The 24,628-nt window shown below is 41.9% G+C and overlaps 1 protein-coding gene across 1 annotated transcript; it reads right to left on the minus strand.

Moving 5' to 3' along the window:
* Positions 1-825: 825 nt before the first annotated feature.
* Positions 826-12,394, minus strand: AK3 (adenylate kinase 3). The gene is made up of 5 exons (XM_057398339.1): positions 12,187-12,394; positions 8,327-8,446; positions 4,829-5,001; positions 2,540-2,672; positions 826-1,185 (listed from the first exon to the last, which is right to left on the minus strand). Exons 1-4 carry the CDS (start codon positions 12,332-12,334, stop codon positions 2,550-2,552), a joined length of 564 nt encoding a protein of 187 aa, XP_057254322.1. The 5' UTR covers positions 12,335-12,394; the 3' UTR covers positions 826-1,185; positions 2,540-2,549.
* Between the last annotated feature and the right edge of the window lie 12,234 nt (positions 12,395-24,628).

The raw sequence follows: 24,628 nt of genomic DNA on the forward strand, positions 1-24,628 counted from the left end.
TCTTCTTGAAACTCAGTCTGGTGAACATAAAAAAAAGGGCTAGGAGAGTTCACTGAAAAATAGCAATATATTTGTTACCTGGCCTATTAAAAAATGTGGCCTGTGGAGTTTTGTAATTCCAGTTACCTTGTGAACAAATAAAAGACAAGAGCTGGTCAAGAGATGTGAATTCTTAACATGAAACCATGAAAACCAGTCCAATTGCTGCAATGAAAGTTGCTACAATAATATGATAAAATTAATCTGACCGCTGGAAATTCTGGCACCTGCACGGTTGAGCAGATTTTTTTCTGAAGATAGTAGAAAAGACAAATTCACTAGTCAGGATCATGTAGCTCCAGGTTTACCAGATTACACCTAATCTATTCAGTATTTGCTGTCTTCTTAAGAATAAGGTCTTGGACAGCTGCACAAAGACAGAGACTTTACCAAATGTGTAGCACATCAGTGAAACTCCACTTTTCATGCCCGATAGCTGCACTGAGGGGAGAAATATAGCAATAAGGCCAATCATCCAGCAAGGAACATACGTGCAAGCAAAGCTGGAAGAAGGTGACTGTCTTCCATGAGAATAATCTATATATGTATGCCAGTTCTGGTCTGAAATGGCCTTTTGAAGAATAGTGGTCATGGTTTCTGGCTGGCCCAAACTAATCACACATTCAGAAACATGCTTTCATGTCCTTACCATTGATTCACCCTACATTTCATGAGTGAGTAAATCAATAAATGTGCTTTGTAATTAAGCTGTATTCTGAAATGCGTTTCCTTCACCAGTCAGTATTTGCAAACATAAATATTTTCTGAATAAAAAACAAGAGTAGCTGCTTTTGTTGAAGTCTATATTAAAAGTTGTTGAAGTACTATATTAAAAAATTAGGTATATTTAACATAAAAAAATACAGCATTAAAGTGAGAACCACACACACAAAGTTTTATCATAATGTAAGTTAAGGACAACATTGGACTTTAATTGCCGATCAGTTGGGTAGGCTACTTAAGAGAAATCCTTGACTGCTGAATCTCATGAAATCAAGTGTGAACTATGACAGATGAGCAGAAGTTAGACCTATTTTCACCTGGTAGTGGCAGCATCTTTCTGGTTTACATCTGGCAACTTGGTTTGGAGGAAAGCATAGATATGTGGCCAGATCTTATTAGTTTCTGTTCCAGAGAAGGATTTCAGTAACCTTTTTCCCTAAGGAAGAAAAAGAAGAAAACATTACAGAAATCAAATTGCTTATTTTTTCCAAGACCTCCACCTCATTTTAAAATTGCCCTGGCAGGAGTGTGTGAATATGCATGTGATATAACAGCAGTAACAGCAATAACATTGGGAATACAGTCATTACTCTGTTCTTCAAACAGTGAGCCATTGGCCACATCAGTTCATAAAACTGACAGCTGTCCACAAAGTACTTAATAACAAACTATGAAGGGTAAAAATAAAAAGAAGCAATGGAGTCATACAGCATATGCTGCACAGCAGTCATTCTAACCACAGTGACTGACCCAAGTATTGTAAAGTTACACCTCAAGGATCAAAGAAGTTGCATCAGAACAAGCAAAAGAACCAGGCACAATCAAATTATGAATTAGTTCTAGAATTTAGTTTCATCTGTAAACTATGTTATTCTCAATAATAGCTTAGGCGTATGTCTTACTGTGGTGCTTTGAGCCATTCCTACTTCAGAAAGCTACTGAAGTGAGGAAAATACTTGTCAATCCAGAAAATCTTGTTTAAAACTTAATCGCACCAAAGATGGAGCTTCTAGTCTTCTGCTCAACAGTTTTCATAGAGCATAATGAAAGGTGGTGAATATGGAGATAGTGAAGGGACAGTTACTGTAGGATGTTGTCAGAGAGTCCAATTTATTTGTCTAGGCAAGAAGAGACTGCAGGGCTCTACATGGTAACCTACTATTATCTATATGTTAGCAATGTGGTATTTGCAGCTTTAAATTAAGAGAAAATTTATGTATAATTTTGGCTGTTAAAAGACCCAATAATTTGTTCAATGTGCAAATGGCAGTATTCTGAAATAGCTGCTTATTCACAAAGAGTTGTACTAACTCTGCCCATCATGGCCTTGTTCTTTGAGCAGCCACTTTTAAATCCTCATTAACAGGTTTTCTGTTTGTGTAACATTTCTTGACCCGTTGCCCTTGGTAGGGGGGCTTCTACTTACGAACCCAGAGGAGAAAATGCTGTTAAATCTTAAAACAACAACAACAAAAAAGGATTTATATTTGTTACCTTACTATCCAGAGCTAGATTGCCAGAACAGTACTATAATGTATTGAATAACGCTGTTTGTAAATGTGGCTGCTATGAAAGGCTCTTTTGGTAAGCAGGCTCCTGAAAAGGCTTCATGCAACAGTGGAAAATACACTCATTTTACTGGGTTGTTTTCTTACTGAGTTGATGAAAGATACACTGCTACTCATACCGTGTTCATTTTTGCATAATCTTTGTAATTGAAGAGATCTGTTCCTCACTATGCTATTATGGAAGAAATTTCTCGAATGTGGAAGAATAGATTTTACTACTTACCGGTAATATTCTAGAACAGGTTTTGTTTGTGCATCGTAAGCCTGCAGCCTCTTCATAACCGTCTCTGGATTATCATCATCACGCTGAACAAGTGGCTCTCCAGTAATATCATCAATGCCCTAATCATGGTTTAATACAAATACTGGTGTGTATTTGTTACTAAGTATGTTTTGTGTAGCTTTCTGTTTAAATTGTGGTCAGTTTCCAGTTAGTTAAGGTGTAGATTTCTGCTTATACAGAAAGACTGCTGCCCATATCTTAATCTGGAATATAAAATATTGACTTCCTAGTAAAGCAGTCTGTTAGTTAAAAGTATTTTCTCAGTATTAGCAATGAACATCAGGTCATAGTAACTCAACTAATTTGTCTCTAGAACATTCACTGAATATGGCAAATATGTAGGCAAAACCTTTGTATATGAGGGAAAAACACATTGTTGGTAGCACAGTCCTGCATAACAGGAAGCAATCAAGAGACCAACTGGGCCTTTGTTTGACAATACTGAAATGGGAAATGAGTTAATGGCTCTTTAAGTTGCAAATATAAGAGCGACATCAAGAGTTGTACAAAAAATGGCATAAAAGCTAGCCGAAGTTTTTCTAGGATTCAGTAAACAGAGGTAGGGACCTAATGATGTAAATTATGACAGGTCCTACTTTACTGCACTTTTCACCTCCAATTTACTGAAGTGTTTTAAATGATTACAGAGCTTTTAAACCTTGAAACAAGCAATGATTGAAGAAATTACTGACCACTGGCATACCCTATGAAGGACTAGCTAGTGGCAGAAAATTTGTCTCCTCCTTAGATGCACTGAGTCATTGTGCAACTAAGGACAGAATATGATTTGCCACAGATATAAGGGGCTCTTTGTTCCTCCTTACATATGAAATAGATCTTCAATAATTTTAATTTTCCCTAAAGACAAGCTTAATCTGGTATTTGGAACGGAAACATGAGTGATACTGCAAGTACAAAGCAAATTGGACCACAAGAATGTTTTCCTTTCCTAGTTGCATTCTTGCAGTCAGTTCCAGAAATCAGTAACTCTCAATGTTCACTCAGCTTCTCTGTTCAAGAAGGTGTGAATAAATTCTTTTTCAGAACATTTGTATCTTATTAGAGATGGATTTACATGGCCAAACCTACCTTGTTTACATAACACAATCATTTAAAACAGTCAGAGTGTTTATTTCTAGCATCTGTGTACACAGCCATACCAGTGCCTGAATTGTACCTATCAAATACTGAGCCTTCAGCTGTGCATTAACTCTAACACCATAATCTTTCAGTTCTATTTAGTAAGTAAATATTTTGCAGGTCTATTAGATAACACAATTTACTATGTTCTGATATGCTAATTAGTGTAGGGTAGAGTGGAGTGTTCCTAATAGCAAAGCTGAAGCCCACTCTTTGGTAGGTCTGATAATTCTACATTGCAGTGTTTCCAGTTGCTCACTTCCAGTGCTTACCAGCTATTTCAGCTGACCTCTTTTGCTGAAATCCACTGAAATCCAAAAACTACAAGGCCTGCTAAGCTTCTGGTGTAACTTAATAGAGCTTCCAGGTCAAATGCGATGTCACAAGAGGTAAGTTATTTAGAGTTAAGGATGAAATACAACTTAAGCCAAGTTGCACTAAGGCTACTCCAAGTTCCTGAGAAATCTTAAGGTAACAATGTACAATCATTATCTTCAAGTCTACTATTCCTCCTTAGGATATCTCAAGATATAACCCCTTTGATCTGTTGAGAAGACTCCCTGACTGACATGTTTCTACATCAAATTTTGCAGTACAACAACCACTCCGCTCAAAATACCTGTCCTGGTTAAATACAAACACAGGGAAAGCATTAAGTGGATTGCTCTGACTGGTGATTCACTGTGCTTCCTAGATAAAAAGAGTGAGTACTCTGGAGGAAGGAAAAAGAAACTACATTTTGGACTGTACAGGCTGCAAACTTGCAGAACAAGCTAAAAACATACCCAACTCCTACGCCAGTATTCCATATCAGTGAACAGCTTTAACAGGGACTTAAGAGTTCAGCTCTGCAATAGACAAACACGTTTTACCTAAGCTTGAGCTCCTAGCAGGTCACTAACATTTCCACGGAGACAGATTGTTACCAGAAGGGTTCTGTCTCCTAAGAGATGAAACATACCTTTTTCTTCTGAGCTACTGTGTTTTGCAGCAACACATGCAGATGATAGTTTACTGCAATTACCAAATGCAACTCAACATTTATTTAGTGCAAACACTGATGTGTATTGCTTACCTGCACTTTGGGAGGACTGAATTCCAGATTATAGACTCTGCCACTGGCAGGGTGGATCCAGCGTGCTGTGAGCCGACATTTTATGGTCTCAAATGGCACATCTAGGTTAATCACAGTGTCTATTTGACATTCTTTGTCCAGGGCTTCTGCCTGAGCAACCGTTCTGGGGAAACCTTTTTAAAGGAGACAGCTCCATAAAAATCCAAAGGAAGACTTATAGCGAGCATTACCTGAATTCAGTCATTAGAGAAAATAATTGTCAGAAAAAAAAAGCAGTCATACTGCAACGGTTGAGGAGACATCAGATTTTCCAGTGTGTTATGGCACTTCACCTTGGTAAGTGCCTCCAAGCTTCCATTTCCTCATTTCAGTTAACATCTTTCCAAAAGTGGAACAAACTAACACAAAAAGACCATATACTCATATGCGCTACATACCACTCTATTGAATAAAAGCATTGCATACACATTTTGAACAATAAAAGCTACAGGCAGTTTACTCAGAGATCTGCAACAATCTAGAAACATTTGTAACAACTCTTAATTCTACAGCTGTGTAAGTCTGGCTTATCACAAACCTATTTTATTAGTCAGAGTACCCCCAGTTTATCTACCAGAGGCAGTTCATAATCGATTTTACATAAAAGAGTTACTTTAGAAAGAGTTCTGTAAAGTCTAGGGTATGGAACTATGTGGGGAGTGAAGGCGGTAAGATTTGCATGAAAAAGAGTTTGGGAATGAGCTCTGAGGCTTGGTGCTTGGCAAGCACTGGGGCGATGAGTTGAAACATGAAGGCCAGGGAAGGTAAACAAGTAAGCCTTGGGAGGACAGGCCAGGATGTAGATGTGGCGGAATCTCAGTTGGAGGCCAGAGGATGTGGGGGTTGTGAGAGGGTTTGCAACATTGTGATCGAACTGTTTACCTGGAGAGTTTCACAGGAGCCAATAAGATGGAAGGTTGTATGTATGTGCAGGTTGGGAAAGTACTCAACAAGCGGATAAAAAGGGCTTGGTGGTAATAAATGAGGATTTGAGTCTCTGCATCAACTTGGGTCCGTGTCGTGAAATGCCACAGAGCTATCCTCAAGGATGATGACTATGAGAACACTCAGGCTGAACAGGAATCTGCCTCTTCACTAAAAAGACACTGCATTTTGCCCCATGAACTCAATGGCTCCAGTAGCATGCCTTCAAAGGCACATATTACTGTTAGAAAAATCAAGTAGAACTTACCGGGGGGGAGGGGGGGGGGGACAGAACGAGAAAAACAAGGTCTAAAAAAAGAATTTTAAATGAAAATTTGACCACAAGAACTTTAGTGGTCAAAGCTATTGCAAAACATGCTACTGAACCTTGGATTGACTGGAATAATACCTCTGCCCACAGAGATCCTTCACAGTCTCATGTTCTTCAGTAGTTTGTAATTTTCAGTATATGACAGAAGTAAACTTCTCCATAAAGGCAAGTACTGATAGGTAAAACTTAAGAAACACTCCTCTGTATAACTCTGGTTGATGAGGCCATCACCTGAGTAAGGAACCAGCCAAGAGCTAGCTTTAGAACAGGAAAAGAAAGAAAAAAGTCTTAAGGCTACTGTGTCTTGTCTAACACATCACAACAGCAAACAGTTGACTAACTCAGACCAAGCTCTTGCTTGTGCGTTAAGTCTCATGCACTTGGTTTGCATCACAGTCAACTGCCCTTCATGCTACTTCTCTCATGTTGACATTATTTCACTGAAGTGCTTCTAAATGTTAAGAGCAGAGGGAGAGCCAGGACTCCAGCACTGCTGTTCTTACCGCTGACAAGATAGTCAGCCACCACACATCCTAGTTACACAGCTGGAAAAGGAGTTTGCTTTGTGACTTAGTAATGAGAAACTTCCTCTAAAAATTAAAGTGCCTTTACAAAAGCGTTCAGCTGAAACTCAACCAGTTTCCTGCATTCTGTGTTTTCTCAATACAGAAAAAAAAGGATCTACAAAATGTGATGAAATATGGAGTATCCAGCAACGCAGAGAAAAATGCCATAATTATACAGTACATCAGTCTAAGCAAATCATACCCACACAAATGCGCCTCAGTCTACTATATCTGCTATGACTCTAGAACTCACCAATTTATCACAGACAGTGGAAATGGGTATTTGGCTAAGTCAGCATACAAGCAGCACAGCAAAGCTGACCTCAGCTGTTTGTTCTGAGCTGCAGTTACCAAACTAACAACTTCCTGGTTAACGTATTACAACAGAACAGCATGGTTCCTACAGAGCCGATTATGCCAGCTATTCCTAGTGTAATTCACCGAGTCTCATTAGAAATCCTGATACAAACTAGATTTGTGCTCCAGAAGTTTAAAGAAGGCAGCATGTTAACATGCAACAGAATTACAGTCTGCACCCCATCCTCCTGTTAAAGAGCTGCCAGTGTGCCCAGCTATACTGTAGAAGTATCCAGACCCACAAGGCTGTATGTAACACAGGACCTAGAACTAAAGAAAAAAAACATCTGCAGCTCTTTCATTTACTGACTAGGTTTCATCCTGCTGTTCACTGTAGGAATTAAGCCTTTGTCTTCAATAAGGAAGAATATAACTATGACTAAAACCACCAGAACAGATCCCTGTACTAGAAGGAATTAAAATTAAAGCACCAAGGGCTAGAGAGTATGGTGGACTTTACACTTCCCACTAAATAAAAAGCAACACCAGTATCTTCTTAGTTTTATCTACTGAGACAGGTTGTGACTAGAATCCAAAACCACACACATCCAGACTCGACACTATCTTTGTGCTGCGCACACAACTGTTCTCTCATGGGTTGGGATAACAAAAGTACCCAGCCATCTCCATTCGGTTCATGAAGATGGCAGCAAATGCATTTTGCCTCTGCTGTGAATGCTGAAACAGTATGCTTATGCTGCGCAACTGCAGAACAACTCACCCTAGAGAAAAGAATCAAAGAGCAAATGAAAGAGACCTTTTACAGCAGTTAAGCAATGTTTTTGTTAGTGATTTATTATACACTGCACTGCTGCAGTACTTGCTTTCCATACCTATCTTGTTGCTGCACCACATACCTACCTTTCTGTTTAAATAATTCCTCAGTCCCATTCTCCCAGAGTGTTCCATTCCCCAAGGACTTTAACAAGAAAAGGCCTTTAAAAAAAAGAAACTTCTCAATGCATATTTCAAAGGAGAAATAAAGCATAAGGATTACCAGAACTGCTAGTTTTGAAATTTTACTGGAGTGTTCAACTACCCTTTTCAACATGAATTAAATATTCCTGGAACACTCTGAAGGTGTAACCCAAAGCATTTCACAGCCAAAGAAACTGTGGCAGACTTGCTGCTGAAGTTTTCATTATAAGCTGGGAAGAAATACTCTGCAGTTAGTCAAGGATGGCTACTGGAGCGTAGCCGATCACCAGTGACCAAAGCAGTTCAAGCTTTCCAGTGCAGATTTTCTCTCCATATATAATGATATCCAACACGCTAACTTACCATCCAACATCCAGTTGTACCGATCTAGACCTTTTAGCTCATTCAGCATTAGTTGTGTCATGATGTCATCTGGAATAAGCTGCCCCTGATCAATGTAGGACTTGGCAAGGATTCCAACTTCTGTGAAAGCAAGAGAAGTCACATTACACTATCTCTGACCTCCAGAGGGCACGAAAGAGCCCACATGCCTGCAAAAAAATTTGTTTTGATCAGGATGGCGCAGAACTGTAAAGCTGTAAACAAGACAGACAGTACCAAAATTCAGTATCAGATGATCCATTAGGGTCTGGATATGCAAATAGCTATCAGATTAATTTGATCAGTTTATAGTTCCACAGATGTCAGCAGGGCATTCAGCACACCTCTATCCCCACACCCTCCATACAATTTTACTGGTAAGTATTTGAAATACTAGGTTCCAAAACCTAAAACGGGGAGACGTCATTAAGTAAAAGATTCTTCAAAAGAAAAAAACGTAAAGGATACATTTGTTAAGATATCAGCCCTTACATTTCCTGTCAAGAAAAGTATTTTCTCAGTTTAACGGCTAGTTACTAACTTGTGACTTCACTATGAAGAGGGACACCTTCGGTATTTAAGAGAGCAGTATGCAGTGGAACATGCTTGCCAGATATGTATTTTTGTGATACTAGAGTTACAAGAGCATGTTTATAGATGTTGTAAACTATTTATGGGAGCATGCAGACACTAGTATTTTCCCATGGAACTGAATAACCTTTAATATGAGTCATTTAGGCCACTGGCTTGCTAAAATGCAATCCACGCACCACAGTTCCAGGTATCACACCATGCTTCAACAAGACAGGCAGTAGCATGCTGTAGCTCATCTAAATTAAGGATACAGTCAGGAAGAAAGTCATTTGCCTGGGTTGTATCATAGACAAAAAGTCCATGTAGCCTTCATTTATAAAACGATTACTCAATTACATAAGTCACCCAGAATAGCAGCTAGGCTGGTTTTACTGTGGATCTGTGAAAGCCTTTACTTGCAGCCAATTCAGATCTAGTTACAGAAAACTAAACAGAAGAGAAAATGGGGTGGACTGACATGCCAACACAAAATGTAACCACTTTCAGCAGAAAGCAATGAAGAATGCCAGTCCCATCACTTGATGCAGTACTGGAACATTCAATATCACAGATGCCCTACTTCAGACAAGGCAAGTGAAAAGCACTAGATGCCCTCAAATAATGCAAACAGTAGTGTGGGTGCTGAAAAAAAAAACAAACAACATAAAGGGACAATTTCCCCTCATTGGGTGTTCACATCTATAGTCAGGCTTTGAAAACCCTGAAGACCATTTAGAATTAGGCTCTATGCACCCTCAATCAGACTTCAAATAAGCCACACAATGTGGAAAATAATCAGACACTGGAGTACTGGAGTCTTCCAGCACATCACAAACTGGAAAGGAGGAGACAGTCCACCTGCATGTGAAGTCTCTATGCTTTTTCCTACCTCCCATCTTTGAGATCAGCAAGTCTTACCTTGTTTGTTATTCTAGTGCACTTTGAATTATGTACCCTGCAGAAGTAGAGGCTAGAAGGATTACATCTAGATAGTTTAATGTGTACCTCAATGCATGGACCTGTTTCTGACTTACACTGCAGGACTGCTCTAGCCACAATGAGCTTCAGAATATGCAGAAGGCAGGGTTGATAATGAAGCTAACATACTCTGAAAAGACAGATGTGCTTTTGGGCCCAGAGAGGTTTGGAGTATGGCAAGCTGTAAAGTCCTATTATTAGACCAACAGAGCTGGAAACATGCTGTTTCTCTCTACAAACCTCAGGTTGTTCAGAAAGTCACTATTGCAGAAGAAAAAAAATAGGCACAAATAGTTATATGTTAGGACAAGAAGTCTGCATACCACAACTTCTTTTTTCTTTTTTTTTTTTCCTTTTTCTTTTTTCCTCTTCCTGTTGTTGGTGCTTGGAATCTGTGAGGTTTTGTTGTTTTTATTTTGTTCTAATTGCTTCTCAGCCTAGGTCCAAAGCTGCTACAGGCATGGCAGTTTTTGGCATTAAAAGCAACACAGGTTTCTTCCCTTCCTAGGTGATAACAGGTATATATGTTTTACAGTTTTGCAAAAGATTGGCATGTCATAACCAAATTACAGCACGCAAGCTCTAGCCATATTCAGACAAAAGGTTGCTTAGTACTAGAGAGGTGGTCACAGACTCTCCACTCTGCAAAGCAGCAGAACATAGTAATAACTGCAAATTGCTAAGGACATTCACATGTTTAACAGGACTCTTCAACAGACAGAAGTCCATTTTCACAAGACATCAAGTGCCAAAAATGGCTCTGTATAGCTACTGTTGATTATATTTACTTTTCCAAGTGTTTTAAGTGCCCAACTTATAAACACTGCTTCCAAAGAACCGGGAATTGCAGGACTTTTCTATGACAATCAAAACTCATAAACTCTTTGCCTTGACTAAACTTGTCGGAGCTTTCTGAGTTGCATCTCAGTCCTTCTCCCTCCCTCGGTGTACTGCTTACTCCTGTGACATCAGTATTCATCTCAATCGTCCACAGACCATTTCTGCAATTAATGACTCTCAGTAAAATTAAAACAGAGCTTCATCTATGTTAGTTTGTGAATGAGAAACTGTAGCAGATTCTTTCAAGTTCTACACTAGCCAATTCAGAACAAACTTAAAATTTCTTACACCCTCCACTGGCTTCCCTCCTCACGTTTGGGGTTTTAACACTTCTGCTACACTTTCATTCCACATCTTGGTTCTCCTTCACATTCTTTCATCTGTCAAACCCACCTAGAACACTTTGACAAATCACTTTTTCCACTACTTCCTGGCTCCCTCCTCAAATCAAGCAATGGGGTACTTCCACTTGCAACTTCCTCTTCTCACACAGCCTTCTGCTTCATTCTTTGATCTTGCTTCCAAGATGTAATGAAAGAGCACAAAACCTTAAGCATTTAGTAAATAATGTATTTCCTTAGTCTTCTGGAATACCTTCCATTCTCATGAGGTCTTACATGTGCTGAAAGTTTCTAACATCTACTATTTCGCTTTTGTGACCCTCTGTAAATAAAAACTTAGGCTTGCACAACCCAGCACACAGAAAAAGTGTTAATGTGACCAGATACGCCTGCACAGGTGGTGCTTCTAGCAAATGTTTAACTTGTAGATATCAACTGTAGTAAAGTCAGTCAACTGAGCCAAATTCATTGTTCTTACAGATCAAACAGAACTCATGTGAAAAGAGATGTGGAAATCACATCATAGTTGATTTCATAATACAGGTAATTCTTCACCTTCAAACATGCTTATAAGCTTTCAAAGTCAAGTAGTTTGCCAGTTAGCTAACCATAATATTGCAGTGATACTTACAAGTGAATCCAGTCCCCTGCAGCTTCAAAGTACGGGAAGTAACAATACTGTCACTTCATCACATGCTATCTGAAATGGTTCTTAAAAGGTTTTCAACCCCACCGTGAAGAAAAGCAGATGTAGAAGTCTGGAAGGAACCTTTCATCATTGCAAAAATCCACCAGAGAGAGGAGTTGTGGCATCTCAACAGAGCCAGATGTCAAGCTAGGACTATATAATACAGTTAAGTGTAATTCACATCATTACCTAATTCAAGCAACTGCAGGCAAACACAGACCATACTGAAATCTAAGCATGGTATGAACTTGCTGTGAGGTAGTAATAATATTAAAAGCACAAGGTAAGCAGTCTGAGAAATTCTGTCCCTTGTTTTTGGAAAGCACCACTACAGTCACGGCTTGCCCCGGATCGTCCCCGCCACCACTCCCCCCACTCCCCCCCCCCCCCCAGTTTGTACTGTGTACCATCCCCGCTCCTACCTGTCCTCTTCTGCATGTTGTCTCTCAGCAGGTCGCCGCTGGAGAGGTGCTTCATCCCGAAATGTTTGATAATCCGAGCGGAGACGGTGCCTTTCCCGGAGCCCGGGGGCCCCATGATGACGGCGCGGAGCAGCGGCGGCACCACCATAGCTCCGGAGGTGCGGGCAGGGGCAGGGCAGCGGCTGAGCGCCGCCTTCCTGCGGAGCGCCGCCTCGGCTGCCCTCCGGAGGAGCCGGAGGGGGGAACCCGAGGGTTTTTCGGTCCCAGGGTTAAAAGAAACGACAACAGTGGCAGATTTTCTGGCTGTCAGTGAGGGGCGCGAAGGTAAGAAGCTTTAAGAAGTACCGGAAGGGGAGAAAAGAAAATGAATAAAAATCCAGAACAACGTTAAATACAACTACCTGAAAGGAGGCTGCAGTGAGGTGGGGTTTGTTCTCTTCTCCGAAGTTACGAGTGATAGGACAAGAGGTAACGGCCTCAAGCTGCACCAGGGAAGGTTTAGATTGGATATTAGGAAATATTTCTTCACAGAGAGGTTAATCAGACATTGGAACAGGCTGCCAAGGGAAGGGGTGGAATCACAGTTCCTAGAAGTGTTCAAAAACCTCAGTGATGCGGTTTAGTGGTGGTCTTGGCAGCTCTGGGTAATGGTTGGACTTGATGATCTTAAAGGTCTTTTTCAACCTAGTCGATTCTATGAGCCAAAAGCAAATCTCATTTAGAAAGTTAAGTAGCAAAGAGCATTACGGCATCACTGCTCTGATCAACCCCTTTTCCTCCATTCCCAGGAACCCCATTTCGGCTTCTTTCTCCTCCCCACCCCCTTGCCCCTTCACCACCCCTCCTCAGAACTCTGCCACAGTCAGTTCCCACTCTCAGTCCTGAACTATCATGAGGTAACAGAATAGTTAGGGTTGGAAAGGACCTTAAGATCATTTAGTTCCATCCCCCCTGCCATGGGCAGGGGCACTTCACACTAAACCATGCCACTCAAGGCTCTGTCCTGCCTGGCTTTGAACACTGCCAGGGATGGAGCATTTACTGCTTCTTTGGGCAACCTGTTCCAGTGCCTCACCACCCTCACAGTAAAGAACTTCTTCCTTGTATCTAACCTGAACTTCCCCTGTTTATGTTTAACCCCCTTACGCCTTGTCCTATTGCTACAGATGACATCTTCCAAATGACATCCATCAGTTCCTTCCGATAAATACGATGTAGTGATTCACAGCTACAGCAGAACATGATGTTTTCACCAAAACAGAAGATTGTACCACATACTGAGCGTTCACTGCCGTGTTCACCACAGGAGGAATGGGTTTTCCTGCTAAGGGTTTTGGAGATGCTGACAGATTGCAACTGCTCTGAGCTATAAAGGCCACAGTGAAAATACGGTCTCTCAGAAAGCAGAGCTAATGCCAAAAGATTAATGAAATTTAACTTCCATTCTAAAACCTTGATTAATTTCAAAGCTTTTACAAGACATATGCAAGAGCTACAAGAAAACATTCAAATGGATGTGCAGTACATAACAACAGTGTGAAAATGGGAATATAGTCCCAAAACAGGTGATAAAATAAATTGCCTTAACAATTAAATAGGAAGGCACTGTCTTAGCACAGAAATTTTAGTATGAGCATAAAGCATCTTACACTGAGCAACATGAACCTCCTTAACTGAACCTAGTAAAAATTTATTCTAGAGGGCAGAAATAGTGAAACATTCAGGGCTTTATGGATGTTCCCAGGGCAACAACTCAGTCTGCCAAAGCACCACAGCATTAAAAAAAAATTGGCAACAAAACCCCATTTAAATATCAGAAGCCACACTGCTCGATTTAAACTTCATGCTTCACAGACTGCTGAAAGGTGGAAATCCAGAGAATGTGTAGGCAACATCTAAGTGTTCCTGAAACAAATCTGCAGGAAAATGGAAGGTATTATATGAAATATATATGCAACAAATGACTAGATTTTTCAGAGAGATCATTAACCCTTATCTCCAAAATTACCATGTCTAAAAAGCAGAAATAATTTATCTGCCAGTTAAAGAGGGAGCCTGAAGTTCAGCCTCTCTACAGGCATTACTGAGCAGCTCAGAAAAACTCTGCAGAGGACTGCTAAATAATCCCACTGTTGAAAACTGCTTAGAAACATGTCTGAACTTCACAGACAATATGCAAAGAAGGGGTGGAAGTGGATGGAAAGGCACTCTCTCTCTCTCTCTCTCTCTCTCTCTCTCTCACACACACACACACACTCTAACGTAAGGCCTTTAGAGAATAAGAGTGAGCACTTCTATTGCCAAAATTATAAAAGTAAAATAAATGATTGTTCCTCTCTCTTCGGCTGTCTTTGTGGAGTCCAAACCTTGTCCTAGTGGTTTTGTGCAATAGCTGTGACATATTCAGAAGCGGAGAAGGAAATCGTGGGAGGATTTCTGGTACTGAAATAGGTCATTGGTCCATCAGTTTGTGTATAATGTTTTACACATCTATTCTGTATTAAAGAACATGCATGTGATTTTTTTCTGCAGCCATCACTTTGATGTTTAGGATGTAAAATTTTATTATTCTAATTCAAACTTAATTATTCATATCTTATCACAGTAGCCAATGTTTAATTATACAACTTGCATTGTATTCTGAATTAACCTTTTTCTGCTTACAGAACAGCTGCCTTATTCACACATGTAGCATACAGCTGTAAGTTAAGATCCTGACTCTCGCTCAGTAAGCTTATTGAAGTTGTCCTCATGGTGGCTGAACAGAAATATCAATTTTGTTCCAAACAAGCCCAGATGTTCTTTACAACAGAGAGTCTTTCAGATTTCTCAGTAATTGTTCAGGCATAAAAAAAAAAAAAACTTTTACAAGGCTTGTTAAAACTTGTCAAAAAAGTTCCTGTCATGCCTTGGAGATCATGTCATGTGTCCTTGGATATCTAAATACTTTCTTTTGAGCTTATTACATAATTCCTCTATTACTATTATTTAACTACTTTCCGAGTGTTCTATTTTATATCGGAATGGTTTATTACATGAATGAGAAGTGTCAGTATCCTAACAACAGCCTGCTAGTGTGTGTAATTTGGCAGGGTCTACTCTGGGACTAGTCTTGTTTAATATCTGTGAATCGCAGGGAGGAGACGGAGTGCACCATCATCAACTTTGCCAGTAACACCAAATCATGAGATCTTAGTGGACAGGCCCAAGAGAAGGGCTGCAGTTCAGCAGCATCAGGTGGAGAAATGTGCGAAGCAGCAACCTGACACAATTTGGGCAAAGGCAGGTGCAAAGTCCTGCACCCAGGACACACAAACTGCTGCAACAGTGCAGGCTGGGAAAGGACCAGTGAGGTAGCAGCTCTGCCAAAAACATCTGTGAGGCACAGCTGGACAACAGGCTAAGCACAACCTAGCACCTGCCCTGGCAGCAAAGAATAGTTACACCATGGGCTGTACTAACAGAAGGGTAGCCACTGCCAGGGGCAACTATTATCCTCCCTTATTAGGCAACCCTTAGACCATATTGGGATACTGCGGCAAGTTTTGGGCCATCCAGTTGTCACGGCTGCTGAACCCAAGACACCAGTGCAAGACAAACATTGATTAGTAGAAGCAGATTTATCAGGAGGTGACCAAGAGGGTCAGGGGCTAGGGAAGCAGCACTGCCAGAGTCTGAGGGAACCATGCTTGTTAGCCTGAAGAGAAGGGTTCAGAAGTACCTAACAGCAGCCTGCTAGCTCCTCCTATAGGGAGGTTGACTGGGAAGGCAGTGTGAGGTTCATTACTAAGGTGTGTGGCAGGACTCATGGGGTTAGGCAATAGAGCCAAAATAGTAGTAGTTTCATCCCGTCAGCATTTTTAAGACCCAGCTAGATAAAGCCCTGAGCAACCAAATCTGACCCCGCTTTGGGCCTTAGGTTGGACTTGAGATCTGAATTCCAACCTGAATTAGGTTGTGATGTTGTATTTTTAAAATAAGATGCCCCATATTTGAAATAAGATGTATTTTTAAAATAAGATGCCCCATATTTGAAAAAAAGGGCATCAAGTACTTACCCAATGAAGGCTACCATACATAGACAATACAGTTGCAAATTCTCCCTCAAAAATGTATACCATCAAAAATATTTGATGAGAAATTTTTTCATTTTTAATTAGATATTGGTTGAAGCATGTAGTGTGAAATGTTGTTAGCTTTATTTTTTTGTCTTAAAGTAGCAAATAAATACATGAATTTTTACAAACTAAACATATACAGCTGTGATTCTTTATTTAGATTTAAATATATTTTTTATAGTTTGCAAAGAGGAATATAACAGTATCACTTTTGTGGTGCCATTCCCAACTTTAGTAAACAATCTAATGCATTATTCCTCCCAGATGCTGAGTGTGCCAAATTATAACCCATCAGAAGGGCTGTCCAAAAAATCTTAATTTTCCTAGGAAATGTATGTTCTTGAGACAGATGTTTACTTTCTGTACTCCAAGCTTCTTACACTCAAAATCTTATTAACAATGAAGGTGAAACACACCTTATTTATAAAGTAAAAAATTGATTGTTAACACATAATTGAAACCTTAACAGCCAGTGTTTGTTTTCAGGAGTATTTTATCTCAGTTATATGAGGACATTGTGACTGCCAATTTGTTTTCACATGCCTCAACAAGAACCAAATACTTAAAAACTGTTAACAGATGATAGCAAGTCATTGGAAATCACAGCAGAAGGATGAGGTGGACAGAACTAATAATATATGTGTGGGAGAGCAGGACAATACACAGAGGAAGAGAAATAAACGAGAGCAGAGGGTACATTTGAACTAGACGTGTTGGACTAGACATTTTCCGCACATATCAGAGGGTTCACTAATACGATGTTCAGACAATGCAGTGGGAAACTTCCATGGCTCCAGTGGAGGCACCTAGAAGCATTTTACACAGATTTCTTCAAAGTATAAGAACCTCTTGATTTCAGTGGGAGTGTCCACATTCCATCACATCCCATATCCATAACCTCATAGTGAACTGTTATTTAACTAGTGTTCTGTAATTATGCCTTAAAGGTTTGTAAAAGTATAGAAGACAACTATGGTGATTGTGGAAGCCCTATTGAATGCTTCTGGGTCAAGATCAGAAGGGTCATCTCCAAGGGGGGATCTTAAAATAAGAATCTGCTATCAACCTGAAAATCAGGACCATAATGCCAAAGAAGCAATATTTGGTTCACTTAAGCAAGCTTTGGGTCAACAGAAACAGTTCCTATGGGTGGCTTTAACAACCCAGATATTCGTTGGAAAAGCAGTAGAGCAGCTCACATCATCCATCAAGTTCCTGGAATGCGCAGAGGACTGCTTCCTCATACAAATGTTAGATGTGCCAACCAGGCATAAGGCACTACTCACAAACCAGGAAAACCTGCTCTGTACTATCTCAGTTAGTAATAGAGTTGGTGCAGTGATCGCAATATGGTGGAGCTTGGGATCCAGCTGAGCATGCTGAAGATTAGTACTAAGACAAAGGTTTTAGATTTCAGAAGAGCAATCAGAGCTCAGCTGGGAGGGGTTTCCTGGGAAACTTCCATGAAGGATAAAGAAGCTAGTGAGTGCTAGGAGATTTTCAAGAACTCTCTCCTGGAAGCACAAACCAGTGCTAAAGTCCCCTTTAAAGGTAAAAGAAGTAAGGAGGTGGAACAAAAGACCTCCTTGGTTTTAACTGTGAGCTTCTGAGTCTTCTTAAAACCAAAAGAGAAACATACAAGATATAGAAAAGTAGACGAATACCCACTGAGAACTACAAGATCATTGCTAGGGTGTGCAGAGATGCAGTTGGAAAAGCAAAAGCTCAGCTCAAACTGAAATTGGCCAGAGATGTAGAAAAAAAACCCTCAAGAAAGGTTTCTTCAGGTACTTAAACATCAAGCAGAAACAGAAGGAAAATACTGGCCTGATAGAATTAGTCACTGACAGTGCGGAAAAGGCAGAGGTTCTCAGCACTTTCTTCACCTCTGTCTTTAACAGCACTGCCGAGCCCCAGGCCTTGGGAACAAAAAAATGGGTTGATGCACAGACTCACCAAGTGAAGAAGAGTTGGCCTGTGAATTATTACAGCAGCTTGACCCCTGCAAATTGAGAGGACCTCACAGGCTGGAGAGGTTTCAGAGAAGGGCCACAAAGATGATTCAAGGATTGGGAAGCCTACTGTATGAGGAACAGCTGAGAGAACTGGGTTTGTTCAGCTTTGAGAAAGGAAGGTTTGGGGAGACATAATCACCATGTGCCAGTATTTAAAGGGTGGTTAGAAAGAACATGGAGACTGCCCTTTATAGGGAGTCCCATTGAAAGATGAGTGGTACTTCAGACTGGGAAATATATGGATTCTCCAGGATCATCCACTTACACTTTTAGGAAACTGACTTTTAAAATTAAACTCTGGGTAGAAGACTAACCTTGTGTATATCCTAGTTCAAGACAGCCTGTGGTCCATTCTCTTTTGTAAGCTTCACATTTTCATAAACTTTTTCTGAATTTTCTTCTGACCAATATGTCCTTCCTTTGTTCTTCCTCAGAGTTTGCTACTGTAAGTAACAAACATGTGGGGCCATATTATCCCAGGAGTTCCTCAGAGGATTTCCCAGCAAGGGTCAGTATGCATGTGGGGATGCAAGTGATGTTCTGTTGCATCTCCTTTCAAAGAATCTGTAAAACACAGTGCACTGGATAAACAAAAGTACCAGATCAAGAAACAACGTAAACAGCGATAGGGTCATCTGAGAATACCCAGGGACTATTTTATCCCCAAGTTGCAAGTAACTGATCTTTACTCAGTTACACTCAGAGCACATTCCCTCACCAAAATGCCAACAAACTGTGAGAACAGGCAATGCAGAACGTTACCTAGTCAGAATACTTCATGCAGCTGAATTTCCAATATGAGCATTCAGGACAAGATCTACAGATAAAAATTCCCTGTTATCTCCTATAAGTATCCAGCCTCAGGAACAAGACACAACCAATTTATTAATTGTCATGTGTGTCCATGCACACACACAGACCACACCCACTCAATGTCATGAAGATCAAGGAGAGCAAAGTGCAAAGTCCTGCAAGTGGGGATAGCGAGACCCACCCACATGTTAGGGACCACACCACTGGGAAGCAGCCTTGCTGCAAAGGACCTTCTGGTCCTGGTGGACAGCAAGCTGAACGTGAGCCAGCAAACGTGCCCTTGTGACAAAACTGGTGAACATGTCCTGCACTGCAATAGGAGAAGTGCTGGCAGCAGGTTGAAGGAAGTGATCCTTGCCCTCTACTCAGCAATGGTGAGGCCACACCTAGACTGCTGTGTCCAGTTCTAGGCTACTCAGTACAAGAGAGACTTGGACATATGCCTGTGAAGGGACCGCGAGGTGTTGAAGGGACTGGAGCATCTTTCCTAGGAGGAAAGGCTGAGAGAGCTGGGACAGTTCAGCCTCAGGAAAAGAAGGGCCAGGGGGAATATCCTCCATAGGTATACATACCCAAAGGGAATGTGCAGCAAAGACAGGCTCTTCTCAGCCTCTCTTCTGACAACTAGAGGCACTGGGTGCAGAGTGAAAAACAGGAGGTGCCCATGAACATCTGGAGACACTTTTTTACCATGAGGGTAACTGAAACCTGGCAGAAGTTGCCCAGAGAAGCTGGAGAGTCTCCCGCCTTTGAAATACTCGAAAGCTGTCTGGACATGGTGCTGAGCAATGGGATTCAATTGATCATGCTGGAGCAAGGGCTTTGGATGGCATGGCCTGCAGAGAGCCTTTCAATCTCAGTCACTGTGTAATTCTAAGCTTATAGCCATCTTCTGGCAGACAGTTGAGCAGATGCTTTTCTTCCAAGAAAATGGACATGCTATACACAGTTCACAGTATCACAGTATGCTAGAGATTGGAAGGGACCTCAAAAGATCATCTAGTCCAATCTCCCTGCCGGAGCAGGAACACCTAGATAATGTTACACAGGGATGTGTCCAGGCGGGTTTTGAATGTCTCCAGGGAAGGAGACGCCACAACCTCCCTGGGCAGCCTGTTCCAGTGTTCCGGCACCCTCACTGAGAAGAAGTTTCTTCTCAAGTTTAAGTGGAACCTCTTGTGTTCCAGTTTGTACCCATTACCCCTTGTCCTATCATTGTTTACCACTGAGTAGAGCCTGGCTCCATCCTCGTGACACTCCCCCTTTACATATTTATATACACTAATAAGGTCACCCCTCAGTCTCCTCTTCTCTAAACTATAGAGACCCAGCTCCCTCAGTCTTTCCTCATAAGGGAGATGCTCCACTCCCTTAATCATCTTAGCTGCCCTGTGCTGGACTCCCTCCAGCAGGTCCCTGTCCTTCTTGAACTGAGGGGCCCAGAACTGGACACAATATTCCAGACGCGGTCTCACCAGGGCAGAGTAGAGGGGAAGGAGGACCTCTCTCGACCTACTAACCACCCCCCTTATAATACACCCCAGGATGCCACTGGCCTTCTTGGCCACAAGGGCACAGTGTTGGCTCATGGTCATCCTGTCGTCCACTAGGACCCCCAGGTCCCTCTCTCCTACACTGCTCTCTAACAGGTCGTTCCCCAACCTATACTGGAACCTGGGGTTGTTCCTACCCAGATGCAGGACTCTACACTTTCCCTTGTTCTATTTCATCAAGTTATTCCCTGCCCAACTCTCCAGCCTGTCCAGGTCTCGCTGGATGGCAGCACAGCCTTCTGGTGTGTCAGCCACTCCTCTCAGCTTAGTGTCATCAGCAAACTTGCTGATAGTACACTCAATTCCCTCATCTAAATCATTGATGAATATATTAAATAATACTGGTCCCAGTACTGACCCTTGAGGCACTCCACTAGTTACAGGCCTCCAACTAGACTCCACCCCATAGACTACAACTCTCTGGCTTCTCTCCTTCAGCCAGTTCACAGTCCACCTCACTACCTGATCATCCAGACCACACTTCCTCAATTTAGCTGTGAGGATGCTGTGGGAGACTGTGTCAAATGCTTTGCTGAAGTCAAGGTAGACCCCATCCACCGCTCTGCCATCATCCATCCACCGTGTTATTTCCTCATAAAAGGCTAAGAGATTGGTCAAGCATGATTTCCCCTTGGTGAAGCCATGTTGACTGCCCCTCATAACCCTCTTATCCTTGATATGCCTTAAGATGGCACCAAGGATAAGGTGTTCCATCACTTTCCCAGGGATGGAGGTGAGGCTGACCGGTCTATAGTTACCCGGGTCCTCCTTCTTGCCCTTTTTGAAGACTGGAGTGGCATTTGCTTTCCTCCAGTCCTCAGGCACCTCTCCCGTTTCCCAAGACTTGGTAAAGATGATGGCGAGTGGTCTAGCAATGACTTCCGCCAGTTCCCTCAGCACCCGCGGGTGCATCCCATCTGGACCCGTGGATTTATGGATGTCCAGATTGCTCAACTGGTCTCTAACCCATTCCTCATCGACTAAGGCAAACCCCTCCATTGATCTGACTTCATCTAAGGTCTCAGGGGTACAGGGCTCTTCAGGACTGCCTGCAGCAGAGTAGACAGAGACAAAGAAGGCATTCAGTAACTCTGCCATCTCTGTATCTTCTGTCACCAGGGCACCCTATAACTTCAGTATGAACTAGAGTCAAAGGCAGCCAAGTGGTATGCCACAAGTGATATTGCCAATGCATTTTTCCTTTGGCAGCAGAGTGCAGGTCACAGTTTGGTTTACTTGGAGGGGTGTCCAGTTCACCTGGAACAGACTTCCCCCTGGGTGGAAACACAGCCCTACCATTTGCCATGGACTGATCCAGACTGCACTGGAACAGGGGCAAGCTCCAGAACACCTGCAATACATTGATGACATTATTGTGTGGGGCAACACAGCAGAAGAAGTCTTTGAGAAAGGGAGGAAAATAATCCAAATCCTGCTGAAAGCTGGTTTTGCCATAAAATGGAGTAAGGTCAAGGGACCTGCACAGGAGATTCAATTTTTGGGAATAAAATGGCGAGATGGACGTAGACAGATCCCCACAGGTGTAATCAACAAGGTAACAGCAATGTCTCCACCAACTAATAAGAAAGAAACGCAAGCTTTCTTGGGTGCTGCGGGGTTCTGGAGGATACACATCCTGAATTACAGTTTGATTGTAAGCCCTCTCTATCATGTGACCCGGAAGAAGAATGATTTTAAATGAGGCCCTGAACAACAACAAGCCTTTGAGCAAATTAAATGTGAGATAGTTCATGTAGGAGCTCTTGGACTGGTCCGGACCAGGCCAGATGTAAAACATGTACTGTACACTGCAGCTGGGGAGAACGGTCCTGTAAGCGGCGAGGAGAAGCAAGACACGCCAACCTAATATGGGTGATAAGCAAACTTCCACTTTATTTGTGGCGCAGTTCAGTTATATAGGCGTGGTATTTAGCCACGCCTCCTAGGCACAACAGTATTGGTTAGATCCACACAGCTTCCTCCACATTCTCCTCCCACATCTGGTTTCCGGTTACCTGTGAGGCCTACCCCTTGCCTTGCTCACACAAGGCCTCTAAGGCTCCATGGCCTTGCTCTTAGAGCCATTCTGCAACAACTCCCCCCTTTTTCTTTGTGCGAGCAAGACATTGTGGGTTATTCTGTTCACCTGTTTCATCACACAACTATAAGCAAGTCTAATAGCTACAATGATTAACATAACAATGATACATAAGCGCAGTGCTTCAAACAGCAGTGTTTAAGTCAACCTGTAATGCCCCGTGAGGACAACCATCTAGTTATCCCTAGGTTATTGCTCACTTGCGATTGCTGGGTAAGCTGAGCCAGGGTTCTCAGCTGTGCGTGCATCGAATTAGAATGATCAGAGAGATTCATACAACACATTCCATCAAACTCTTCACATCCATGTCCCTGTTCCAACAACAAAGGTTCTGCAGTGTTGCATGTCTTACAGAGTCAACATTAAACAACAAATCAGAAATTGCCTTCTATATAGTATTTGTCTGCTTAGCAACTCAGCAACTCAGTCTGTTTAGTTGAGCCAAGGCCCCGGCTGAAGCACTTACAGTGATTTGGCATATTATGACTGGATACATGTTTTGAAGACCCTTAGTGACTAGCATATAATTGGTTAAACACAGGTGTGAGAACTCAACCTCGAAAGCTTGCCAACAGTCCACAGTTCTCATTAATTTGGTGAATCCCAGCCTCTTATCTTGCTTGCTTAAGCTTCTTCGGGCCTCTCATGGCCTTGCTGTATCTTTCAGGACTATTCAAAGCTTATGTACCAATTATGCATTCTCCCGTAAGAACACTGTCTCCACATCTCCCCCCTTTTGTTTTATCCAGTAACAAGTCGCTACTACAGCAAGGCACACAAATTTACATTAGCAGAGTAACTATTACAGGGTGCAGCAGCATGTTGAAGATGCTGACGGCAGTGAGGGACTAGCCAATGAAATTTCTTACCAGTGGAATTCTCCCACCCTCTTAATTTGTTCCATCATATGCTTTATAAGACTACCATAGTGTTAGAATCTTTCCAGCCTTTGCCTTAGCATTTTCTAGCAGCTACTGCAAATTTGCATACTCTAACATCTCTTTTACAAGTGACAAATCTATACAATACAAGGTGTAGTTTCTTATTAGCAACTGGCTAGTAAATACAGGTGGTTTCACATACAAAATCATAACCTCTAATAATAGCTACTTTACAAGCACACATATTCAGGATGTTACTTTTCAGTTGCCCCCAAGTGATGTTTTGCAGTTATTTGTTCTCTCTCTTCCTCTATCTCATTCTGCTTGGGGTATTCACGGTCAGCTCCTGTAGCTGAGGCATCAGGTTTTTCCATTCATCTGTCCAGCTCATGGCAAGGCTTCACAAACTTTGCAGGCAGTCGCCATGGACCTGTAGGCAGGAGGACACAAATATACCCCCTCCCCCAGGTTATCAGTTCTTGAGAAGTAGACAGGTTAAACAGGTTAAATGCAGCATCATTACTGTCTCTCCCCCCCCCTTTTTGTTTTTGTTTTTGTTTTTTTTTTTTCCCTGCAAAAGACGGCCTGCTGGGCAGCAGCTATAGCGGCCTGGCTGCTTCAGCAGCAACCATAAATACCTGCCGGCAGCCGCACTTTTACATTAACTCTTTCATGTCCGAAATGTTAAACAGCTACCTGTTAAAAGCTTTTACATGAACCCAACAACAAGAAAAGTACACAGAACACCGTCTGCCCTCAGCGCACACACACACACACGTACGTGTGGGATCCCACAAGCACATGCCACACAACTACAATATTTGAAGCACAAAATCCAGACAATCATTACTCCCACTACAGTTCCACATGCAGAATGTAGCACAAGGACCCTGTGGAGACTAGTAGCAAACCAGCTCCAGGAAGCATCATTGCAGTGGGAGGTGGCAGGCTCAACCTTAGCGGG

Source organism: Pezoporus wallicus, unplaced genomic scaffold, assembly GCF_028554395.1.
Source record: "Pezoporus wallicus isolate ANWC-B61680 ecotype Strahan unplaced genomic scaffold, APGP_CSIRO_Pwel_v1 contig_7962, whole genome shotgun sequence".
Lineage (NCBI taxonomy): Eukaryota > Metazoa > Chordata > Aves > Psittaciformes > Psittacidae > Pezoporus > Pezoporus wallicus.